General features: G+C 40.8%; 1 protein-coding gene across 2 annotated transcripts in view; it reads right to left on the reverse strand.

Annotated features, from left to right (window-relative positions):
• The window catches only part of CREB5 (cAMP responsive element binding protein 5), a 417,587-nt gene that overhangs the window by 92,483 nt on the left and 308,977 nt on the right, over nucleotides 1-16,127 (reverse strand). For both annotated transcript variants that reach the window (XM_023225914.1, XM_023225915.1), the window contains 2 exons: nucleotides 14,146-14,272; nucleotides 8,633-8,743 (listed from right to left, as the gene is read on the reverse strand). In XM_023225914.1, coding sequence (XP_023081682.1) covers nucleotides 8,633-8,743; nucleotides 14,146-14,272 — 238 coding nt within the window. The remainder of the gene's footprint in view (nucleotides 1-8,632; nucleotides 8,744-14,145; nucleotides 14,273-16,127) is intronic.

Here is a 16,127-nt window from a genome sequence, read left to right on the forward strand (position 1 = left end):
CAATCCGGCTTCTCAAACAAGTGATAAAAAGACAATTTTAAAAGAATATCAAAAGGGAAGACACACTCTTTATAGTTTAAACTTCAAGATTGGATTCTTGGGTTTTAACAAAAAAAAAAAAAAAAAAACAAAACAACCCTAAACCTTTAGGAAAACTTTGCCTCCACTGTCTACCCGAATGCCCCACCTTCCATCCCTTTCAAGGCACAAATTTCCTGTGCTTCCCACAAAAATGAACGAACAAACAAATAACAACAACAACAACAACAACAAAAAAACAAAGCAAGACAGAGTCATCATCCCAAAGTGCAAAGCAAACTTTCATTATTAGCTGTGCTGGCAAAAATCTTGGAAGTGTAAGCTACATACATTCCAAGAAAATGACCAAAATATATCTCTGCAAAGCAGAACTTCCCTGTAACAAGATTGTTAAATTTCCTTTTTTTTTTTCCCCTGGCTTTTCTGACACAGCTGAACTTATTTGCACAATGTTCCAAAGCAGACAGGGACACACGCGTGCTCACACGTCCACAAATACACAAGAAAGAGGCGCCTGAGAACTTTGTCTGAAAGCGGGTGTTCTGACCCAAACCATATGCAGTTTCTTTTTTGCCCAGATGCGTCTGAGTTCAGGCTCAGGAACATTAAACAAACATAAAAACAAGACCCAGCAATGCGCGTGCTGGGCTGGGTGACAGGCAGCTAGCAAATATTGGGATTGTATTTCACCAGTTGCCGTGGTTACCAAAACAGGGTGGATACTGGCAGAAAGAGAAAGAAATAAAACTGAAAAGACAATGAGTCCTAGGAGAATGTCTGTCTGAGTGTGTGTACGAGGAGCCGGTTGTGAGGGTGGAGAAGGTAGGGCCCAGAGAAAAGATGGGATGGAAAGGGGCATTTCGAAACCCCTCTGTGCTTGTGTGAGCAGTGGATTCATTCACCACTCCACACCCAGCATGACATGGAGCTCTAGAACGTGAGTAAGATCCATGCAGGCTCAATGAAAACAGCGAGACAACACGGGGATTTGGGTTGGTGGCAAGCAAAACCAAAGTATTTTGTACTGGATGCCAAGGGATGAAATCCTCAGCTTGTATTCATACTCTGGCTGGCAAATAAGCCAAGTCAAGACCACCAAGCCTCTGGAAAAATCATAGAGAATCGAGCCCGTTCCTTTGAGCGATTTGATGATCAGCTTCAATTCCCAGTTGACATAGAAGGGAAAAGCTGATCAGCCTCTTTCACCCCTGTGTACTTCGCTTCAATAACCAAATTGCAGAAAATGCTTCATAAGCTATCACCTTAGAAAGGTCACTTTCACAGCAACCAGGGGGTGACTTTCCCCATCAAACCCTGATAGTATATACAGAGGGAAGTTCAACAAACTTGAAAATCAGGAACTTGGGTTCTAATTCTCCTTCTCCCACTCATTAGCTTTGTGACCTTAGACAGGTTATTAACTTGAACTTCAGGCCTATTTTTCTCAAAAGAAAGGATTTTGCCAGAAGAATCCCTGAACTCCCTTCCTGTTTTGGAATTTGGTGATTCATAGGCAATTAATCATCTCTCAATTCCTGTTTTCCAGACACATAATCAAATGTATATTCTCGTGCATTTGGAGTTCTGATCAGGTCATGGAATACAAACTCTGTAAGAACTTACTCTTTTCTGTATAAATACAAATAGATGGTTGCTAGCCCTTCTCTTATCAATGGTCTCTTAATCTAATCATTTACATTTTATTTTTAAGATGACATGCTGTATTCCCAAATTAAACTTTCTACAGTTTAAATGGGCAAAGTGGCAATGGCATATAAAAGGTCATACTTCCAGCCAGCAGAAAGGAGATGGGGCTTCTGTTAGCTCTCAAAGTGTTAGCCTCAAAATGCTATTGCTTTTAATTCTTCAATAACAATAGCTAAACTCAGATTCAGCACTTGTCTCGGTCAGACAGAAATATAGAGAAGACTCCTCTCCAATATTTAGTTGAAGAGGTCTAGAGAGTTTAATGGGCATAAGCAAAGAGGTGATGGGGCCTGAGCTACTAATTTGAGCCTAATCTTACTTTATGCCACTGAGCTTTATTTTTACAAAGGCACGCTTTTATTCAGAATAAGTTACCATGGGAACGCCAGGGCTAGCATGATATAATAGAAACAAGACAGAAATCAAAGAAGACCTGGGCTCAGGTTCTGGTTATGCCACTGAGTGATCCTGGAAAAGTCACTTAACCTCTCTGTGTCTATAAAACAGGCACAGTAATTTTCCCTGTTGATCCTACAGGGTTGCTATGAAGCCCCAACAATATGATGTACATGGAAGCACTTTGAAATTTGTAAAGTGTTTTACTAATGTAAACTCATAGGATAACAATCCCTACTGCTGGCTAAACGTTACAATTAAGGGCTAGAACCAGGAGCCCAGTGCTTGGGTTCACATCCCAGATCATATTTTACCAACTGCGTGTTCTACAACATACCCAACCTCTCAGTTTATTCACTCATAAAATAAGATTAAGGACAGTATCTGGGCCAAGTGTGGTGGCTCATGCCTGTAATCCTAGCACTTTGGGAGGTTGAAGTGCGAGGATTGCTTGAACCCAGGAGTTCCAAGATGAGCCTAAGCAACATAGGGAGACTGTATTAAAAAAAAAAAAATTATCTGGGTGTGGTGGTGTACCTGCAATCCTAGTTACTAGCTGCACTACCTAGTACATGGGAGGATTACTTGAGCCTGGAAGTTTGAGGCTGCAGTGAGCCATGGTCCCTCCACTACACTTTAGTCTGGGTGATGGAGCAGGATGTCTCAAAAAATAACAAAGAAAAAAAGAATATCTACCTCATCAAATTGTTCTAAAAATTGAGAAGATATTGCAAGATGCTTAACATAGCTCCTACTACATACATAAGTGCTTGATTCAGGCTGGCAATAACTACTTTCTACCATGGTGTTTTCAGAAGGAAAATTGCTTTTAAAGTGAGACACAGCATACATACAAGTGACAGTACAGATTGTTATTATTGCTGCTGTTGTCATGGAATCTTATGTGATTCCTATTCATCTGCATGGTGGACAGTGGTTTTCACAGCAATGAAGGAGGAGGATTCTGAGAAACGTGGTCACCTTACTTCAGCCCATCATCTTCATGTTTTGATCACAGGCTACAGGGTCACATGGCTGCTGGCATGATTCAAAAGTTGATGAGAGCTTCTTTAAAGTCAATAGCACTTCCTTCCTGGTCACAGAGCTTCTGAGAAGCAGACAGCCTATTCATTCATAGTTTTTTAATCCTGGACTTTTAGGAAGTGATGCTGGGGATGATTAAAGCAAATAGGCAAATCGAAGAACTGCATTTTTCAGGAGTGGCAGAGAGATGTTACCTGGAGACTGTCTTTTCATGTGTATAAGCTTTCCAGGCAACTCCATCTGGAGCCAGGCTCCTCTGTGATTTATCTGTTGGACAGTGGGTGGCCAAGGGGCACCGTAGGCAAACAGTTATCCAGCTCGATAATTAGGGAGGGGAAAGGCAAACACAAACACACCCAGGTTGACATTCAAAACAAAGTGGATATGCAACCATACCTCCCTAGTTCTTGTCTGCCAGGCTGTGTGGAGGAAACCACGAGCCGACAGAAGCACTGTTAGTAATGTATCAGTGCAGCTGACAGAGAAAGCACAATTCTAGGTAGAAATGTGAAGGCCCAAGCTCAGGGTCCAGTTTTGTGTTTACAATAAGGCTTTATCTCCCTAAATCTTTAGTGGGCCTTGGTGTCTTCACTTGTGAAAAGGGGGAAATGGAGAAGGTTCTAACTAAGTAGTCTCCATTTCTAAGATGCCTTGTCTCTCTCGTCCTTTTAGCATCTTTCATTGATTGATCAACGCGTGTACTTATGTATCTATTCAGTAAACTGCAAACCTAACTATAGATGAGGTATGGACAATAAATGATCAAAATAAGGCATGGCCAGTCCAAAACAATGGAAGAAATGGCATTTAGTATTGATTACTCTCAACTCCAAGGAGGACAATGACATTCCAACTTCTGTTTTCAAAGGAACAAACATACTGCTTTTCTGTCCAGGAAAAAAAATATGACAGATTTAGGTATTTTTCAAAGAAATCAAATGAAGTCAGCTACTCTTGATAGGCTTATTACTTAGCTTAGAATTAATATGGATTTATCCCACTTCATCCCACCTTCATCATCATTGCTAGGGTTGGTTCCTTCCCATTATTTTAATTCAACTCAACTCAACTCAGTTAAATTCATTTCTCATTTATGGGACCTTTCTCAGTACAAGGAGCTTGCACGATGCATAGACTATTTTCAAGGAGCTTTCAATCAATCAAGTGAGAGAGACACACACGTGTAAAATAAGAAAAGTCAAGACAAGAATGTGTTTGGATAAAGAACAGTGAAGCTGTACCAGTTAGTGAGGCTACAGAGCCCTGTTTAAACCAATGGGGAAGGCTACTAACCACTCTACATCTTTTCCAGGTTATTTGGAGGTATAAACTATCCTTGCAATCCTAGTCTCCCATTTTTATGTAAATAGAAATTAACCCAAGAGAATCTGATTTAATCTGCTGGTTACTGACATCTATCGGGTAGCCATATGATATTTTTATCAGAAGGATCAATGTTGTGATCAAAAAGCTTTGTTATTGGAGTCTGCAACTTTAGTCTTTGCTAAGTGGTGTGTCACTGGGCCAGTTTTATTAACCGTTTGTAGCCTCAATAGCCTCAGCTGTAAAGTGGGGACAATAGACCAGGCATGGCGGCTCATGCCTATAGTCCCAACACTTTGGGAAACTGAGGCAGGAGGCTCTCCTGAGGCTAGGAATTTGAAACCAGTCTGGCCAACATAATGAGATCCTGTCTCAACAAAAAAAAAATTTTAAAAACTAGCTAGTTGCACACTTGTTATCCTAGCTACTCAGGAGGCTGAGGTGAAAGGATTGCTTCAGTTCAGGAATTCGAGGCTGCAGTGAGCCACAGTCATGCCACTGCACTCCAGCCAGGGTGACAGAGTGAGATCCTGCCTCAAACAAACAAACAGTAACAATATCTCTGTTGTGGGGCTGTACTGAGGAGAAAATCAGGTCACACCTGTACATATCTTTTTCCTTTTCTCGTTCCTAGTATCAACACTCCCTAGCCTTCACTAACTCTGTCGAAACTTAAGGTGAAATCTGGGCAGAGTGGTCAGAGCCCTCCACCATTTTAATCAGTCCTATATAGTAGTAGCCAACTCATAGATAATGAGACACAAGACAGGTGTATGGCCAAGTCTCCACCCCCAACCCCCACTGCTTATTTAGCTTCCAAATCGTTATTGGTTTCTTTAAAGTAAAAACAATAACTTGTTTCAAAGTTAAATAGAATTGGTCTAATTCCCATAAATAGAAATGAACACAAATCTACATAATTCTGAGAACACCATAACCACATCACTACAGAATTATTTGCATGTTGCAGAGACTGGAAATGTGTCCCAGTATGGTTTGCATTTCCCCTACCCCCTCCTTTCCTCCTTTTCCCCTTTGAATGTTAAAAATGTCCACCAGGTATCTATCCAGTGAAATTCTTTCTAGCAGACCCCACTTTCATCTAAGACACACATTGCTCCCAGGAATCTAGAAGGAAGAGCCTATGATGTTGAGAGGTTAGAAAGACAGAAGGCTCTCAGAGCTCTGAGTCTGCTCTGACCCCCAAAAGAAATCCAATATGTGCATTGTGAAGCCATGTCTGTTGACTTAATTCTTCAGAAGATGAATCCATAAAATGAAATTATAATTAGCCAGAATTATGATAAAAAAATAGCTTGGACAGATGTGGCTATAGTACATTGATACTAATGGACATTAAATCAAAAGATTTGCACATGTGCTTCTTGATCTAGGCTGTCGTAGATTAATGCACTGGAGAGCTTGTTAAAGGCACTTGGTTTACTTTGCTCTCATAATAGAAATTACTAATTTGGGGCAAAGAAAACAGATGCACTCTAAAGGGCAATCACTAGTCAGAAAAATTCTAACAAAGTTGTGCATTTAAAGCAATCCTGTCTTAAACTTTTGTCTACTTCCAAGACCTCCAACTTTCGCCAGAGATTTAGGATAATGGCTTTTGTCTGTGGCCAACAGGGAGCTTGAAATGGACACTCTGACAGCACTGTCCCCAGGAGAATAAGTCTGCAGTGTTTTGGTGTGGGCAACACCTCCCTTGCAGCTCTCTGGTTACTTGTGTGCTCTGGGAACACACCCTGCAGAGTGCATTCATCACAATAGTCCATGTGTGACCTTTGGAAAAGTCCTTGAAAATAGTGAAACAAGAGTTTTAGTTGAAATCTGGAATCCATTCCAGTCTTACACAGGAAGAAAATTAGGCATAGAACAACAAAGCCCATAGTTCAGAGAAACCTGGGGAGGCTCTGGCTGACATTAAAATCGTGCAAGTTTTTTTTTTTTTTCCTTCACTACTTTGTATTTCATAAAAGCTTTTCATCTGAGCAGCCCAAAGCTGTTAGAAAATACTATATGGTTAGTATATGGCAATAACTGATTTCTCCAGTAAAAACACAAGCATAATAAGAACAGAGATGCTGAGTGACATATTCAAATTCACTTAACGCTTTTCCAGTGCTATTCTTTCAAACATAAGCAGCCAATGCTACCATTTTTCCCTTCAAATTGATGTATTGGCAATAACAGGAGTAGAGGTGGGAGCTTGAGCAGAGAATAGTTGTGCTCCCTAAGGCCCAACCCTGTGATAGAGTTAATTAGCTCAGATGCTGTGGACCTGGAAATATTCATTTTCTTAGAACATGAATCAGCCTTGTGGTGTGCTTACTCAGTAAATTTAACCCAACAAACATTTGTGGGGTAAAACTATTTTTATAAGTACGGACGAGTTCCCTTTGTTTCCAGCTAACATTATTCACTATTCATTTGCCAAATCATATGATTTATTTCATACATATAAATAAGCATAAACCTATACAACCTTTGGAAGCATTTTCCTTCTTTGCCAGCAAGAAGAGGAGAAGGACACTTTTGAGTCAAGTGGTGGCATAAAATCCAGTGAAAATCAATTGGCAGAGACATCCAGTTTGGAATTGTTTTAGAATCTACCTAACATCTATCTGGAAGGTCCCTCCAAAAGGTACAGACCCTGAAGCAGATAAGAAGATTCCAAAGTAAACCACGGGGAGTCACATCTCAGACACAGACCCTGAGTATTTATTCATATACGTGAAGAACTTACATTTATTTTTCTTAAGTACCTTCACAGTTCATTTTTTCTTTTCTTTCTTTTTTTTTTTAAAAAAAGATACATGGCATTACTTTAGTCTCCAAAACAGATGCCAGTTTGAACTTTATTCTGCCAGCAAGTATTTGGTTTGGCTCAGCAGGGCTCAAGTTGAAAAAATATTTGCCGATTCCAAAAAGATTTAATGAGCTTTGCTGCAGATGCTGGTGCCATTTGGCACATCACAGGGACTGTGGCATAGCAAAGAGAACTCTCTCGACCACAGATTTTATTTGCCCAAGGTAGCCAACACTGGGAGCTCAGTTGATTCCTTGGGTCAAGAAGCTGCAAGTCAAATGCGTGAAGTTTCCAAGAGAAAGTGACCAAAGCAGGCATGAGGAAACTCTTGCTGACACTGAAAAGGAAGTCACTGGGTCTGACTCCACCCTGCACAGGAATTGATGGCTAACTTTCAGAACTATCAACAACATCCTCACACCAACCATCAGATACAGTCTCTAATGCTGCCAGTCAGCAGACCAGATTAATCTCCAACTTCTAGCAAAAGCTATCCTTATCTAATATCAGATGCTAAAAAGTTTGCTGCAGTCTATTTTGTAGTCATGTGATACCTTATTAATTGTGGTATGAGAATTAAACTATATGTAAACTAAATGACCTATTTCAAGTAACTCTACTAAATATAATCACCAAGCTTACTTCATATTGCAAAGACAGACACGTATTGCATTGGTTTTGCTAATATTTGGTAGAATATAGATGCATAACTCTATCTGTGATTGGAAAGACTGACCTTACTGCAAACATATATCATATGTTAAAAATCACTGAAGATTTTCACCTGAAATCAGGCCTTTCAGTAAGAGTTGCAAGAAAATAAGAGCTCTCATCCTTTCAAATCAATGTCACTTCTGACAAAATAACAGAAAACACAAAACATTTTCATGTTTTGTGGGTGCTTAAGCATCAAGCTTCTGTCTTAATGAATATGGGGACAGGAAGAGTGGTATTGAAACTGTAACTACCTTGAAGAATGAGTAGTTTTGTATTATTTTTATTATTTCACATGTTGAGCAAACATATACATACTTGGGTATATCCTACCCCAACTTGTATGGATCTACCAAAACTCCTAAACGTTCATTAACACCACATGCCAATCCAACGCTTGTTACATGATTATCTGACTCCAAGGCTCTGTAACAAATATCCTCAAAAAGAGAGGCAGTCTCTGCACTGCCTTTCATTCACCAAAACAAAGACGGAACCCTCTACCTGGCTTAACAAAGATTTTGGAGTCAGAGTAAAAGTCAAAAGAAAAAGTCACAGAATAATGAAAGGGTGATGATAACTGTTACTTACCATTTTGGCTTCTGAATGCATTGGCTGGACCTGGGGAGAAGCACAGGGGTTGCTGAGATTTGGACCTTGCATCCCCATGATGCTGGAGTTCACTGACATTTGTCTCTCCATCTAAGAGACAGGAAAGAAAAGAATTAGAAGTCTGCAAAAGGCAGTCTAGGTCATTAGACAAAGCTGCACTTTTTCTGTCCAATGGATCATTTAGTATTTCTTTGAAGAAATCCTGAGAAGGCCTATGGTTTGGTGTGTGGTAAGCAATGCCCTCCTGAGCCTTGAACTCAAGCACATCAAAGAATCATCCAAAGCCATGCTTCTATACACGGTGCCCCAGGCCAAAGAGCGCTACATTGTCATGGCAGATCACTTTCAAATAAGATTACCAAATATTTCCACTTTTGTATATACTCCAACTACCACCAATAGTGCTTATTTTTATGGATGCAAAGAATAATATATCCATACAAAAACTATAGGAAAACTAAATGATCTATTTCAAGTAACTCCACTAAATATAATCACCAAGCTTACTTACTATGAAAGGATAAACACTATACCAACTGGTTAACTTGGGATATCTATGGCTTTTTTTTTCTCTCTAAATTTTATACAGTAAATATAAATCTTTTGGGCAATCAAAATAATTAGTTATAAGAGCAACACTCTCAGAGGTGGTGGGCCTTCCTGTCACCCTGGTTCCCAAACACAATCATTATGATCCAGCCAGGCATTTGAGGTGCTGCCCAGCCCATCTCTTCTTCTTTGTTACCCTGTTACCCTATGCAGCCGCAGTTTCAGGCCTGGCTTCATAGCAGGGCTAAGTCTTTGGGTAAGTGAAGAAAGAGGCCGAGGGTTTTGTATTTCACATGAATGGCCGCTCTCACATTGTCTTCCTGCTGGCCTGCCATTGTGTCTAAAATGAACATCGTTCAAATACCTGAATCGAGTTTTGGCATTTTAATCTCCAGGGTGCTCCTATTAAGAAGTAAATACAGCAAAATGTCTACTTCCATCCAGGAAGGGTGTGTTTGATTAATAATATTTTCCATTTGGTGGAAAATTAACACTTTTAAAAGAATAAGAATAAATCAAGTACACTTAATACTAAAATCACACAGAAAAGAATTAGACTTTCCTCAGGGGAACAAGAATAGATTCTTTAATGCATGCGTGTTTCCATTTGCCATCGGATGGAAATGAAAACAATGATTGGTAATTTTAAGAAACCAGGTTTCTGCTTAAAGTTAGCCTAGGTAGTCTTGGAAAATACGGAGTTGCTTACTATTGGAGGTGTTCAAAGAGTGGAGGACTGAAATCTCATGAACGAGAGTGAAGCTTGATAGGGATCATTGAACTAAATGACCCTTAAATGTCTCTTCCCTTGTTGCAATTCCATGACTGCAAATTCTGTTGTGTCTGCCCCAGAGGCAGGGGTATAATTATGACATAAATCTGTGGGTTAGTAGAGGTGCTAGCTAAAAGCTTTCTCTCAATTGACTGGTGGCTACTCCCTGTGACAGTTAAGAGCCATCAGCCTTACCTTAGCCTGAATGAGCTGATCAGTCATGTGGCAGTGTACAGATGTGTGAAACTGTTTCAAGAGGACCTAATAAAGGTGAATTTTCTGTACATTTCCAAGCATTTCCATACAACTTTTTGAGGCCTTGCCAATTCAGTAAAATAAAATGTTCACTCCCACGCACCCCTCCTAAATCTCTGAGCTACTCTAATTTTTAAAATTATTTTTATTGTGGTAAAACACAAATAACATAAAATTACCATTTTAACCTTTTAAAAGTATCATTAGGTACATTAAATTCAGGGCCATTAAGTACATTCATGTACTGTAATTGTAAATCATGAAGAATTCAAGAGCTTCACTGCTTTAAAAAAATTCATGTTACTTTTATCTCCCCTTCCAGAGGCTGGTGGATGGGAGAGCTGGAATAGTATTTGACCCCTTATTCCGACTGGTGACCCTCTCAGAGAGGGAAATCAAATTCCAAAATAACTTTTGCTTCCAGTTTGCCAAAGAAGGATCTTTCAGGAGTGCAGATAATTGTCCAGAGCCTTCCAAGCTACTAGTTATATAAGGAGGTAAGAGTAGCCTGCTCACAGCTTCTGAATTGTAGTCAGCAATGCTTCCCACTTTTTGGAAAAGTTATAGTCTCTACCTAACCTGTGATTCACAAAATGCCAGTTTTAAACAGGCTGATTTACCTATTTAAAAAAATTACATTTCCAACCTCATGACCGTTGTCTTATAGACCTAGAGTATCAGCAAGAGCCTCTTCAAAATAAATATTTGGTGCTTTGGACTTAGGCTCTGTCTGCACCAGGAGCTTGACTTTAATGAGTTGATTAGAATAAAAAGCCCAGAAGATGGGAGTGGCTTTGCTGAATACCGGGCAACATTTAGCACTGCAGGTAAAATACCCATGTAAAGGATTTCACCTTCTGCACATACTGGAAAACAGGAGCTAGCATGTCTGTAGTTCAGTGAGGTTTTGTAATTATAAATGTGTGTTCACACTTCCAAATTATTAAAGCATTTGAATTTCAAGATAAGAAATCACAACCCAGTGAACTCCTTGAGGGCAATGGCTGCCTTGTTCTTCATCCTGTCCTCAGCACCCAGCACAGTACTTGGCACACAGAAGGTGCTCAACAAGTTTGTGAAATGGATGAATGAGCAAATGGATGAAATAATACATCATTTTGTTTCACGCCTAGACTTCATAAAATGTGTGGTCCAGCAGCAGGCATTACAAATCAGTGAAGATTCTTGTCCTCACTTATAGACACAGTCTTATCTTTTATACCCAGGGAATCATGGGCTTCCAGGGCAGAAACTCTAGGGGAAGAGGCTCCCCCGTGACCAGGTTTGAAATGCCCAATTTATAGTACAAGAACTGGTGACATGATAATAAGAAAGAAAGGGACTAGGTTTCTAGGGCCTGGAACTCTTACGATATGCTTTTTAGAGATCTAAAGTTAATGTTTATTTGTTACATTCATGTCCCTCAAGACCAGGGCTTCTCAGTCTCAGGCCTGTTGAATATTGGGCTACATAATCCTTCGTTATGGGGGCTGTCTTGTGCATTGCAGGATGTTCAGCAGCATCCCTGGCCTCTACCCACTAGGTGCCTGTACCTTCCCACCGACCCTGATTGTGACAACCAATGGAGTCTCCAGATATTGCCACATATCCCCTGGGGGACAAAATCACCCCCCCAGGTGAGCATTGCTGCTCTAAACTGACACCTATTCCCACGGCAGCTGTACACATCAATGTCACAGGTTTGGGAGCTCTTGACCATGCAGCTGAACCTTTGCTGCTACTCTGAAGCACTAACAGGAGGTCAAGCTGTAGGAATAAATGGTGTGGTAGAAACTGGTTTCTCTGGGTCTTTTCAGCCTAAGTGTCTCATCTTTGTCTCTGGGAATGGTGCACTGCTTAGCCAAATTAAAAAAAAAAAAAAAAAAAAAAAAAGTCTCAGCAGTGGTATTTTTCTGGGCAATGCATGGAAGTTCTAAAAAAAATAATTTTTGGATGGGAACAACTTAAAGCCTAAAAGAAGACAGCTCGTGGTGGAAGTCTTCACATAATTGGTTGGGTTGAATAAAATGTGGGATAATTGCATTGATGGTGCTGTTTTCTTTCACCTAGAGGGGTCTAAGGAGAGCAACATAGCAACATAGGTAAAGTCAACCAACGTGATCTGTCCTCTGGCCCAATGTTGCAAAGACTGTTTCTAATCTGGACTGCTCAGTATTTAGAGTGGGCAAGTCCATTTCTCTAGACTGAGTCTGTGGACCCTTCGCTGTTCCCCTGCTTACACTTAGATAAGTGAGCAAATTGCTCAACCTGGGATGATCTGAACTACTCAGTGTCAATTGAGATGTGCGTTCCAGCCACAACTCTTCACTCACAAGCTGTGTGATATTAGACAACTACCTTCAACTTCTTCTTCGGCTTTTCATCTGTAAAATGAGTATATCAATAATTACTGCTACTGCATCCCCACAGGATTGCTGTGAGAATAAAATGAAATAACAATAGAAACAATTTCTTAAAAAGCTAAAAGGCTTTGCAAGGCGTTGTTAACATTGTTGTGGGGAGGATTTTAATTGAGTTGTTATAGTGCCTCTAGGGCTTCTGAGAACTCCCGTGGCCCTGTGAACACACCAGCCAACTTCACCAAAGCACAACGCCAGGGAGGATGAAGAAGAGGTACAGGGAAGAGGTCCATGGAAGGAGAGGAAGTTTTCTTCTGGAAAACTGGGTATCTCCCTTCTATGTTTATCTATTATTATTTTTTGTTTTTGTTTTTCGAGACAGAGTCTCACTGTATCACCCAGGCTAGAGTGCAGGGGCGCGATGTCGGCTCACTGTAACCTCTGCATCACGGGTTCAGGTGATTCTCCTGCCTCAGCCTCCTGAGTAGCTGGGACTACAGGTGCACGCCACCACACCCAGCTAATTTTTGTATATTTAGTAGAGATGGGGTTTCACCATGTTGGTCAGGCTGGTCTCGATCTCCTGACCTTGTGATCTACCCGCCTTGGCCTCCCAAAGTGCTGGGATTACAGGCATGAGCCACCATGCCTGGCCTTATCCATTATTTTTATTGTTTGTCATTAGATAATGATTATGTGTCGAGACTCAGAAATCGGAGTACCTGGATTTAAGTCCTACCTCCATCACCTACTAGCTCTATAAACCCAGCCAAGTTACTCAGCTTCTCTATACCTCAGTCTCCTTATCTGTAAAATAGGCATAGTAACAGTGTCTATCTCACAGGTTTGTTGTGAGAGGGAAAGGAGAGAGTGTGTGCATATCATATAGTAGTTAAGAGAGTGGGCTCTAGAGCCAGAATTCCAGGGTTCAAAACTCAGCCACTCTGCTTCTCAGCTAAGCAAGTTACTTGACTTTCTTTCCTCATTAAAAAAGTGGGGACAGTAATACACCCCCTTTGTAGAATTGTTTTGTGTGTTGACAAAGTGCTTGGAATGTGACTAGCATACAGTAAACACTCAATAAATACTGCTAGCATGATGAACAGAACAACAGAACATGATATGCATAAATGCACGTTAGCAGCTATTATGTATGATCGCTGTTATTGTTATTATTACAGTTATTACCCTGAGTCCTGGTTAGACCACTCACTGGCAATTTAAGGACACTCTGTATACAACCCAAACTGTAGACTTCGGAATAGATACGAAACAGCATCTCCCTGAACAAATTCCATTCCCTGGGTGTCACAGGCCCACTTGTCACCAGGGGACCATATCTCATCGCAAAGCACCGAAGGGTGGAGAAGCCAACACAATGCCTGGGGATGGGCAACTGGGCCCTCAAAGCAAACTGGCACACAGCTCAACCCTCCATTTAGAAGCAGCCGCCTTCTTTCCCATCAGCTTGGATCTCAGAGTTTCCTTTGCCCTTTCAAGAGTGGCAAACCTCAGTGCAAGTGACAAGCTATTGTGAGACACATAGAAACACTTACTGGCATCAAGACGGCGGAAGATCCTGGCATTGTGGGGTTGGGCAGGGTCCCAGGCATGGAGGCTGGCATGGGCTGTCTCTGTCTGTTGTGAAGATGTAGCAGAGAAGATAGAGAGCCTGGGACAGGCCTGGGACAAAGAAAAAAAACAAACATGATTCCTGGTGCCCTGGGCCTGTTTCCCCAGTGTCCAGAACAGCGGGGACAACAATGTCACATGTGCAGCAGATCAGATCCACTGATGGGAGAGTCACATAATTGAGGATATTAGGGAAATAATAACAAATAAAACACAAGCCTGGCTTCCTTTGCTGCTTCCTAGTTAATATATCAAATTCCATTTCATTTCCTGACCTCTGTTATCTAACTGATGTTCAATAGAAACAAGCCAATAAGTCTCCTAAACTCTCGCATCTTAGGAAAGGAACTTGGTGGTGAAATTCTTTGTTAACTCAGAAATCTCAGCCCTCTGAAGTGTCTTAGAGCCTGAGATCTGCGTACATTTATTTTAGCCACACTCTCCCATACCTCTGCCTGGAAGCCTGCCTGGCTTTGCTCTGGAAACACTTTCACTCTCTGGATTTGCAGAGCAAACTTCATTCATGAATCCCCCACAGAAATCTGTTTTGACTCTTTCATCGTTCTCCACCGTGAATGGAAAAAAACAAACCAAAGAAGCTGGATCCCGGGGCGGCAGCACAGCTGTCCTTTCTCAGAGCGAGTCCGGAGCCTAGCCTCCAATTACCAGCCTCTCATTTCATAATAACGTGAGGTGTTAGGCTGTTTCACAGAAACTGATTTGGGCCTGACCTACAGGACTTGGGTAAGCACTCCTCGGGGGAGTATTGTACACAGTTTGAGCTTTTGCTTCAATTTGCCAGAAAAAAATTTTAAGGGCCTTAAATTGATTTAATGAGCCAGAGAATGTGGAGCTGAGGGAAAAAGGGAATTATTTGTGTTTATTAAAAATGGCAAACAAGTGACCTCTCCACATAAATTCTCAATCTCCTCATGCTTTTGCTCTAGGGAGCTGTATAAATGTCAAATCATTAAATTAAAGACCTAACAACAAACAAACAAAACAAAACAAACAAACAAAAACTTCCCAGGACCTCTGAGTCTTCCATGTTAAACAACCTTATTCCGAATGTTTTTTTTTTTTTTTTTTTTTTTAGCATTAGATTTATTCATACATTTTGGCATTTTGGTGGGCAGGCCCTTTTTTTTAAAATTTTTTTATTATACTTTAAGTTCTAGGGTACATGTGCATAACGAATGTTATGCTAGAAACTAGTGCTTCCAGAATGAATGCATTCTGTTAAGAGAGAGAGAACAACACACACACACACACACACACACACACAGAGAGAGAGAGAGAGAGAGAGAGGCTCCCTCGTGCTAAGTGCTGGGCAAAGGTTGCAGACAGAGATGTTTCTGGGTAGGGTAATGCTTTCCTGTGCTTCTGAAGACAGCCCTGTCTAGTGCCCCCAACCAGAGTAGGAGAAGGAGCTGCTTCCCCGGAGTTCCTTTGACTCCCATGAAAAGTGGAAGATTGAGGTGGGGCAGAGAATGCCAACATATTCTTCCTTCACATGCCTATTACAATTTCAAAGACGATAAAGTTTTCCACTCTTTTTGCCCAAGAGCTCTTTTGGAAATAGAGCTAACCACCAGAGTCACACATCATAGAAGGATTAGTCATTAATCAGTCAAGATTTATGATCAGTTTAGAAAGGTGTATATATGAAAATACAAAAGAATATAAAGAGATTGAGACCAGCCTGGCCAACATCGTGAAACACCATCTCTACTAAAAACACAAAAATTAGCTAGGCGTGGTGGCACACGTCTGTAATCTCAGCTACTTGAGAGGCTGAGGCAGGAGAATTGAGCTGAGAATCCACCACTGCACTCCAGCCTGGGCCACAAAGCGAGACTCCATCTCAAAAAAAAAAAAAAAAAAAAAAAAAAAAAAAAAAAAAAAA

This window comes from Piliocolobus tephrosceles, chromosome 8 (assembly GCF_002776525.5).
Source record: "Piliocolobus tephrosceles isolate RC106 chromosome 8, ASM277652v3, whole genome shotgun sequence".
Taxonomy (NCBI): Eukaryota; Metazoa; Chordata; class Mammalia; order Primates; family Cercopithecidae; genus Piliocolobus; species Piliocolobus tephrosceles.